This window comes from Lampris incognitus, chromosome 6 (assembly GCF_029633865.1).
Source record: "Lampris incognitus isolate fLamInc1 chromosome 6, fLamInc1.hap2, whole genome shotgun sequence".
Lineage (NCBI taxonomy): Eukaryota > Metazoa > Chordata > Actinopteri > Lampriformes > Lampridae > Lampris > Lampris incognitus.
Window position 1 is genome coordinate 18,609,799 of NC_079216.1, and position 10,112 is coordinate 18,619,910.

The 10,112-nt window shown below is 42.6% G+C and overlaps 1 protein-coding gene across 1 annotated transcript in view; it reads left to right on the top strand.

Annotated features, from left to right (window-relative positions):
• The window catches only part of nup160 (nucleoporin 160), a 56,497-nt gene extending 47,766 nt beyond the window's left edge, over positions 1-8,731 (top strand). The window contains exons 28-34 of the mRNA XM_056281580.1: positions 1,939-2,049; positions 2,435-2,558; positions 5,514-5,615; positions 5,926-6,067; positions 6,488-6,613; positions 7,191-7,286; positions 8,225-8,731. Of these exons, the coding sequence (XP_056137555.1) occupies positions 1,939-2,049; positions 2,435-2,558; positions 5,514-5,615; positions 5,926-6,067; positions 6,488-6,613; positions 7,191-7,286; positions 8,225-8,308 (785 nt within the window). The 3' untranslated portion in view covers positions 8,309-8,731. The remainder of the gene's footprint in view (positions 1-1,938; positions 2,050-2,434; positions 2,559-5,513; positions 5,616-5,925; positions 6,068-6,487; positions 6,614-7,190; positions 7,287-8,224) is intronic.
• Positions 8,732-10,112: the final 1,381 nt, after the last annotated feature.

Consider the following 10,112-nt stretch of genomic DNA (forward strand, 5'->3'; position numbering starts at 1 on the left):
AGTTACCAAATTCCGTTCGATCCGCTGAGTCCCTCTCCATCTTTAAGAAGAAGCTAAAGACCCAGCTCTTTCTCGAACACCTCCATACCTGATGGTATTAATAATTTAAAAAAAAAATCACTTCTATGCACCCTATGCATTGCCTTTGTGCACTGCCTGTTGACACCTGCGTCCTAGCAGACTTGAACCTGTTTTTTTGGCACTTAGTTGCATTGTCCTCTCTTGAGTTGATCCTTGCTTGTGTTGTATTAACTCTCAGATGTACGTCACTTTGGATAAAAGCGTCTGCTAAATGAACTTGTAAATCACTCATCTAAGTGACTTCATCAGTCTCAGTTGACTGCAGTTATCCCCGCCCTTATAAGCAGCACAGTTTAGACTGATGAAGTCACTTAGATGGGTGATGAAACATTTCTCCAACTAAACATTGTGTGGGTCCGCGGTGGTGTAGCGGTCTAAGCATCGGCTTTGTGTTGATGCAGTTGCCCACTGGGGACTGGGTTTCGCGCCCCGGTCTCGTCAGATCCGACTATGGCCGGACTCGATGAAGCAGCAATATTTGGCAACGCTGTGTTCGGGAGGGGGGCGGAGTCGGCTTGTGTTCGTCACATGAATGCGTCTCTTTGTGTGTCGGAAAAAGCAGTGGTTCGGCCTGGATTCGCCTTGTCATGAAAATGGCGAGGCGTCTCCTTCGAGACTGCTGGCCGGAGAGATGCAGTTGGCGAACGCATGCAGTACGAGGGTGGGTGTTTGAACTAAAATAGGGATCGATTGGTCACTAAATTGGGAGAAAAAGGAAAAAATCAGAAAAAAAATTTTTTTAAATAAAAGAAAAAAACTAAACGTTGTGTCCAGATGAACTGATTCAACTTTCTGGGACTTCACTTCAGATTTCATTTTAAGTAGGGGCAACAAACTCTGGCAGCCATTTTCCATGCCAACTTGGAATCATTACAAGTATAATGTTGCCTTTTCAACATGGTGGAGTCCCAGGCTTTATCAGGGGTGATTTAGAAGATATCCTGATGAAGGAACTTAAGAAACTATTTGACATTGGCATAAATATATTTGTTTGTGTTACATTGTGCTGTGACAACAGATTACATGTTGGTGTAGCACTAACTGCTCCCAATATAAAAATCCATAAGGGACAGTTATAATAAAAAATAATAATAATAGTAAAGTGGAAATCTGTGACTTTTCTCCCTTAATAAATCGTTATTTGACGTCTTTACCATGGTTGGTGACACTCTCCAGTCGCCATATGCTGCTGTTTATTAAATAATTGATTAATTAATTTGAACTGATTGAACGAACACTGGTGCAGTGCCATTGTTGGAAACAACTCCAGCAGGAAAAAAAGATTTAAGCCTGATGCCAGCAGTATTACTATAGAACAGTATTATGATATATTTTGGTGAAGTTTGTAATATATTTTTGACTGTTAGCTTTGGTCTGAGGATGCAACCGAAGTAAATCAGTGGCAACAGGTCTATTTATCTTTCCCTCCTACATCCAGCTATATTGGAACATTGTTCTACTGTAATATTGATTGTCTGTCAAGTGGAATCGTCATCATTTTTCAAGTGGATGAAATAACTTATTAGTGGAGAGAGCTTTCAGATTTCAGCTTTCATGATTCATATTTAAATACAGGCCAAGAGTTGGTTTATTTGATCTTACTGTAGCATCGTTTGAAATCAGAGGGTTTGATTAACATCTGTTTTCAGTAAGCAAAGGACTTAACAGAATTATTTTGACCAATCTTGTGTAATATACAATTTGGACAAGCCAAATAGGGAAAGTCAAACATTCAATTGTTCTTTTTGTAATCTCCTGCAGTGTAGCCAGTTTTCTGAGAGCGAGAACTTGCATTTGTGTATGGTGTGGCTGTTTGTCACTGCACTGAGTGTTTGTGGTGGGTGTTTCCTCTGTTAGTCAAACGTCAGGTGGACATTCTGGAGCTGAAAGACTTGGAGAAGGAGTACATCCTGGCCCGCAGCCGGCTCACCCTGGCCCAGCACCACCCACCCTCTGCTGCCATCGCAGGTGCTTGTTCTTCCCTGCCAAACACACACCTCTCTACCTTACAATACCCCTGATGGCTGGTCCCTGCCTGGGATTTGACACATTCCCAGGCTGGACAAGTGATAGAAAAATATTTGTTAGCAAAATGTGTTAGAGCTTTCCTAAAGATTTGTCCTTTAGGAAGTGGGTGGGATTTGTCCTTTAGGGTGTGTGTGTGTGTGTGTGTGTGTGTGTGTGTGTGTGTGTGTGTGTGTGTGTGTGTGTGTGTGTGTGTGTGTGTGTGTGTTTCCTTCAAGCATTGAAAACTGAGCTTGGCTGGTTATAGAGGCTTACTGTTAACAGGGATAATAAATAATCCAAGTTCCTCGATTTCCTAATCTTTCCTAATTCCTATTGGTTTTTTCAGGCAGTGCCTCTGCTGTAGAGATGGTGTCTCTCTTGGTCCAAACAGGGCTGTTTGACTGTGCCCTCTCGCTCTGCCAAACCTTCAAACTCCCCTTCACACCTGTCTTTGAGGGCCTGGCCTTTAAGTAAGTCCCTACTGTGGTTGTTATGCATACTCAGTAATCCAGGTAAGAAAATCACAGAAAAGTGAATCAGTTCATCTGGACACAACGTTTAGTGAGAGAAATGTTTCATCACTCATCCAAGTGACCTCGTCAGTCTTAACTGACTGCAGGTATTCACACCCTTACAAACATCACAGTTGCATAACGACCAAAACCAACGATTGGTTTCATATGTGCACAATGTAGTGTACGCTGTTAAGTGCCGGGAGGATTGCCATGACTTGTACATCGGGGAAACCAAACAGACGCTGGCCAAAAGGATGGCACAACCCAGAAGAGCTAACACGTCAGGCCAGGACTCTGCAGTTTACACTCATCTACAGATCAGCGGCCACTCTTTCAAGGATGAGGATGTGCACATCCTTGATAGGGAGGAACGTTGGTTTGATCCATCAATCCGTCCATTATCGGAACCGCTTATCCTGCTCTCAGGGTCGCGGGGATGCTGGAGCCTATTCCAGCAGTCATTGGGTGGCAGGCGGGGAGACACCCTGGACAGGCTGCCAGACCATCACAGGGCCCACACACACACATACACACACACACACACACATGGCCGATTCACCTGACTTACATGTCTGTGGGCTGTGGGAGGGAACCGGAGCCCCCAGAGGAAACCCACGCAGACACAGGGAGAACATCCAAACTCCACACAGAGGATGACCCAGGATGATCCACCAAGGTTAGACTACCCTGGGGCTTGAACCCAGGACCTTCTTGCTGTGAGGCGACCGCGCTAACCACTGCATCACCGTACCGCCTGGGCAAATAATATGAGCCCTAAAATGGACCCTTGATGTACTCCACAGGTGATGGGAGCAGATGAGAAGAGGTTTCCAGTTTTGACAGAGAAAGAGCTGTCCATTAGGTAGGGGCAAACCACTGGAGGGTGCTACACTGGATGCCAACCTGGTGCTTGAGACAGTTCAGGGGAATAGTATGGTCAACTGTCTCAAAGGTGGAGCTAAGGTCTAATAGAATTAGTATGGCACATTTACCAGAGTAAAGAGACAGCAGTAGATCATTGGAGACTTTAAGTTAATAATAATAAAAAATTTTATAGTACTTTTCTAAATCAATGTTACAAAGTGCTCTACAAATAATTAAAACCAGACAAGGCAAAAATAAGAATAAGACCAAATAAGTAAGAATAAAAATAAAAACGGTATAAATAAATAAAAACAAATATCAACCATTTGTAAAAGCTTTCATAAAAAGAAAAGTTTCAAGATGAGATTTAAAAGAAGCTAGAGACTTGGTTTGTCTTGTCCATAGTGTGGGGGCTCTAACAGCAAATGCCCGATCACCCTTTTGTGACAAACCGAGACCTGGGAATAACCAGCAGGGCTCCATCTGCGGATCTTAATGGTCGAGACAGCGTATACCAGGTCATTAAATCAGAAATGTATGTAGGAGCAAGCCCATTTAAGGCTTTAAAAATGAGCAATAAAATTTTTAAAATCAATTTGAATATAACAGGGAGCCAGTGTAGGAAGGCAAGCACAGGAGGGATATGGTCATGCCTTGTTGTCCCAGTAATGAGCTGAGCAGCGGTGTTTTGTACCAACTGCAGACGGTGGAGGGAGCCCTTCCTGATACCAGAGTTAAGTGTGTTGCAATAGTACAGCTTTTTTGCAAGTCGGCAATTGATTAAAATGACCTAATTTTGGAGATTAGCTTGGGTTGGAGAAAGCATGACTGAACAATGTTTGAGTTAATTATCAAAACTGAGGTTAGCATCGACTATTACCCCAAGATTCTTAACAGCCTGCTTAACACTACCTGACAGACCACCAAGATTAGTACCAAAAGGGCAGATGGAATTTGGGGGACTGAATAGAATGACCTCGGACTTATCGTCATTAAATTTAAGAACATTTTCGGACATCCAGGATTTAATTTCAGAGAAGCAAGTTGTGAGATTTGCCAGGATGCTAGGATCTGTGGGTTTTAGTGGCATGTATAACTGGGTATTGTTAGCATAAAAATGGTAAAATACAGCGTCCGGGTGGCGTGGCTGTCTATTCCATTTTCTACCAACACGGGATCGGTTTGAACGGGGAGTCAAAGAGCCCATCTATGTGAAGAGGGAACAACTATCTCTGAACCGAGGGGGGGAGGGGCCTAAGAGTACTTCTACACATAGTACACATGGTCATTGTAACTCTAGTTAATGGTCACGCCTATTTGCATATGAAACCAATCGTTGGTTTCGGTCATTATGTAACTGTTCTCTTTATGAGGTTGGGGGATACCTGCAGTCAGTCTAGACTGATGAGTTCACTTGGATGAGTGATGAAACGTTTCTCCCACTAAATGTTGTGTCCAGATGAACTGATTCACCTTTCTGTGATCCCTATTGTGGTGTCTACAGAAACCCAGCAGTACACTTACGGTGAGAGGGAACTTCTTGGTTGGCAGTTTGAGTCTTAACTTTGAAAACCTGGCCATGGGAAGCAGAGTATAGGAGAGTATTGGAATAACCTTCATCCACAGGTTGTTCCCCCTGTATCGGCAAGAATTTTAGAGAAAAATGGTTTTCAAGCAAACTTGAAAAAGTCAAATGCAAAATAGTGGCATTTTCCATTTGCTTTCCATTCCAAAAAAATGTGTTTATTGCTGCTATGTTGTATCTACCCTATATATCCCTCTTGGATTAGCCTCCAAAGATTAACTGATTGGTAGGGCTACGGCCATGACACACTGCAGCCCGGCCCACCACTTTGAAATCGCTCTGTGTCAGGAATGCCAGACACATCTCCCGCCTAATGTCAATGTGACCAACTTGCAGGAAATGTCCGTCTCACCAGTTAATCCCTACGAGCCCTTGAGATGCTAATTCTGACCTCTGACCTCCCTGTGGCAGGGAGTTAAGTGAAGAGAATTTTCCTCTGAGGATTTAGTTTTTATCCCCAGATGTATCAAGCTTCAGTACGGTGGAGAGGAGTGTCAAAATGAGGCCTGGAACTGGTTGGCTGCTAACCAGCTGTCAACTGTCATCACCACCAAAGAATCAAGGTAGAGTCAGTGTTTCCATGATTGTTGTTTCTGGACAGCTTTGAATTTGAAAATGTTAGAGACTTGACTTGAATTTTTGATAGGGTAATTTGATTCTGTCGATTTTGTCAGTACTTAATGTACTTACTCAGGGACGTCGAACGTTTACAAGTGCTTTAAAGCTTAGAATTATCACTGTTATCATCATTATTAACAATATTAGACAACTGCTGTGTACTCTGAGTGGGTGATTTTGATTACATTATTGTACCACAGATGTGTCCATATGTCTCTCTCATGCTTACCTCCTCCTCCTGCTCCCTGATGTCAGTGCCACAGATGAAGCCTGGAGACTCCTGGCCTCCTACCTGGAGAGCCATGCATCGCCCAGTGCTCAGTATCACCGCTGTGTCATCAACAAGCTGCTGTCCCATGGCGTTCCCTTACCTGACTGGCTGATCAATGCCTACAAGGTGGGTGGTCAACCAGTTTGAATGCAGCGTTTTTTTCTTTCTTCTCTATAGTTATTGTTTCAAGACAACATTGATCAGCAACGCAAACTGCCCTGAAAATGTTTAAAATGAACAGCTGTAGTATTCTGATCAAAGCCCCTCAAATCACTTACTTGAAAATGTAGGTGTAATGTCTGATAGGGTGAGACATCATTTAGAAGTACCTTTACATTCTTACATTTATATTTGATTGGTGAAAAGGTTGAAAGTGATGTGAATTTTGAAATCATTGATTCTTGTGGATTCTTATCTCAACTACCGTTAAAACGGCAGAACCACCAGATGTTAGACAATCAGCAACAACAACTCAGGAGTCTGTAAAGCTGAGGAGCTCATGGCTGTTTTGGAACATCGGTGATGAAGGTTTCTCTGTTTGTCCAGGGAGTGGATGCAGCAGCTCTCCTCCGGCTCTACTTGAACTATGACCTCCTGGATGCAGCAGCTGAACTGGTACTGGAGTACGTGGACGCTCTGCTGGGGAAGGGCCACCAGTACTTTGGAATCGAGGTACCATCTGTTAGCTCGGATGACTCCTAGTGTATGGAGTTATCCATTTAGGAAAAAATAACAATACTTTTGTCTAGAGCATAATATCTGGACTGGATCGAGAGATTTTGTTGGTTTAGTTAGAAGTGGCTTGGCAAAAATTACTAGACCCCCTGTCACTCTTAGCTAAAAAGATTATGCTGGAAATAATTCAGTTTGAAAAGGTAGTGGCTCTATAAAATGTAGTCTACAATATAAGGACTGGGTTTAACTTTAAGCAATAGTATTGTGTGCGTGCGCGTGTATGTGTAGATGCTGAGAAAGTCAGTTTATCTTCTTAAAGAGTTGAAAGGACAAAAAAGAATCCAGAATATCACCAATACCTAGTTCAGTTATCAAACCTAGTCACCCTTAGCCGATACACAATGTAGTTGCTTCTCTGTGAAGTTGGGCAGCAAACTTTGAGACTTGTATTATTTCATTATTTTTACCTGGAAATTATTCTTATCATTTTCTGTTCTTTTCCGAGATGCGTAGTGACCCCAACTTGCCGCCAGAAACACTTTGCTGTTTTATCTCTGCCTCTTGTCTTTGGCAGATGCCTCTCTCAGCCACGGCACCGCTAGTATGGCTACCGTACACTGCCATAGACCAGCTGCTCCAGTCACTGAACGAAACACAGACCAACGCCAGCGTAAGTCAACACACACTGATGTATGCGCCTCAGTTTTGGCTCTAGGTGGCTTCACACCAGTCAGGCAGTTAATCCAAGTCATAAATCTGCTCAAGCAAAATGTCTCCGGGTTCCAGACAGACTTTTTAATGACAAGAGTAACATTTCAGAGCAACATCATAGCACAAATCAATCTGAAAAGTAGAAGTCAAAAACCTGTAGGAAAAACAAGCTCTTAGTGAGCGTTCCTCTGTAGAGAAGTAGTGCACTGAGAAACGGCGTTGTAAGATGGCTGCAACACTTTAAAGGCCTTTTTTTTTAAATGTCATAACGCATTTAAATCTCAATTTATATAGGTGTCATTCAGTTTTAAGACCAGTCATGGTTTGTTTTGTGAGAGGTCAAGGTCTGATTCACTTTAACTGGGGGGAAAACAACTCTACTGTAGGTGGATGGAGTGAGTCAGAGTTACTTCATCACTGAATGGGTTTAATTACATGCTGGCTTTTGGGCGAAAGCTTCATACCCTGGTGAAGGTCTTGCTGTCTTTTTTCTGTACTTACTTAGCTCAGTGACTTATCCCTTTGTTTACAAATCAACATAATATTCTTGAGTATCTCCATGGGGGGGGTTATACATGGCTCATGATTACTTTTCCTAGTTGGCGACACCGACGATCATTTTCGGGCGCCTTAACTTATTGGGGTCTATGGAAGTTTGTAATTTAGAATTCATCAATTGATATCATTTGAGGCTCCTGATTGCTAAATACTTTATTTGTGCATGTTAACATACTTCATTGGGGTTTTTTGTCCAGAGCACCCTCCATTACCAAAATTACAATGATTCTTAGCAGGGGGAGCCCCATTGGCAATATAACCTCCAACCCCGAGTTGGAAAAAGTAGTGATGGCAGTTAAGCTGCAGACAAGCTGGTCTTAATTTGTTTTCATCTCCCAGGTCTTGAACAAACTGCGAGACAAGCTGGATGACTACCACAAACTGGTGGCACAGACAACGAGGCGAAGAGTCCTGGCTCAGTAGATCCAGTTCTGGGTCTGCTGATGTCCCTGAAGGTCGCCCCCCCCCCCCCCCCAAAAAAAAAACAGACTTCTGCGCCACACACCAGGAATAAATTGGAAGATTTAAAATATTTTTGTACTGTTAAATTAAAAATGATTTGTATCAATTTTACATTTTTTTCCCATTGGAAATTGGTGTGCATTTGATCCGAGGACTCTGTGTAAAATACTCGGAAGATTGGTCTTGTTTTACCTCCATAAGGCGCTTAAGTATAATGTAAATATTGTCTGTGTCTGCATATTGGGTTGAAATAGCAAAAGATTTCTTCCCAATGTGTATTTTTTTAGTACATTATCAATATTGCTTTTTTTTTGTACTGCCTGTGTCATATTTTACCATGAGGTTGTTTGTAAATTGTGATACAATAAAGTCTTTTCAAATCCTTGCAGGAGTGGTCCTTGAATGAAGTCTGTTCAACATAAGAGTAAAACTGATCTTGACGGGAAGAAAAATGAGTTAACTGTGAAACAACTGAAAACGGTCATTACATGTTCTCCAAAGGGACAAGTCAACAATTTCTACTGAAATACTGAGAATCAAAAGGTGAAAACTTGCACATCGGCAGCAAAACACTCAAATAGCTCCAGCTGAAATGTAACCGTAAGCTACTGAATGCTATGTACAGCTGTTCCTATGATTTGAAGTTTTTACCTTGTGCTTAGAGGACAATCGAACCCCTAAGACACGGGTGATCGTTGGGTATACAACTAAATTACTGCCAGCGATCAGCAAAAAGTTTGTCGACTTTAAGTGGTGATCTGTGAAGTCGGTTTCCTTTCCTACTACCAAGTGAAACGCCAGATGAAATTCTGTGACAAACTGTTGAACTTATATTTACCCCAGCAGCATCATCGCTAGAGTAATTACAAGTTTACGACCTTTACGGCATGTCATCCCGTCCCCACCCTATACTTCCAAGTGTCTCTCCAGTCTTGTCAAAACTAAAACACAGAAGAAAAAAAAAGTCTGGGCGAAGTATCACTGCTGAGGCGTACAAGTGGCACAGAACTTGGCAAAAAGGCCTTGTGCCATCGATCAGCCCTTTCCATCCATAAACTATACAGATCTCACCACAGTCATCCTTCACCATGACTGGTCACTGTGTCCATCGAGCCTTTTTCTGCAAAGAATGCAACATTTTCAGTGAGCTGACGCCAGCTCCTCCATTGCCATTAGACCCGGAGGTAATAAAATATAGACCGGTGAAGTTCTTGTTTTTTAACGGGTTTGTAATAGGATTTCCTCTCTAACCACAACATCCAACATGTCTCGTGAAACCTAACAGTGTCCAGTTTCATGATACTTTCATCCATGTGGCTAACAGATCAGAGTAGACTGCACTTAATAAAACCAGATTGGGCTCAAATGAGAAGGGTTTTTCTTTCAGGGCCCACACAGGGCAAGGTCAAGCTAAAGACAAAGTGAGTGGAGCTGATGGGGATTTGATGTCTTGCTCAAGGAGACTTCAGCAGGGTAGGAGGAGGAACACAACACAGATCCACCATCTGGTTCTTTCTGTAGGTCTCCCCACCCACTACACCACCCTGATGCTCTCCTCCAAAGCCACTGGTGCCAGCCACATAACCACTAACCAGTGATACGAGCTCCCATTAAATGCCAAAAGTGTAAAACTGGCATCCTGCTATTTAAAGCTATGAAATTACACTGGACAAGAAAAACACATTTCAGTGTTTAAATCTCTTGATAAACTGGAGGAGACCAAGACCAATTCTGTGCACAGTGAGCTTCAAGTCAGCACTGAAAT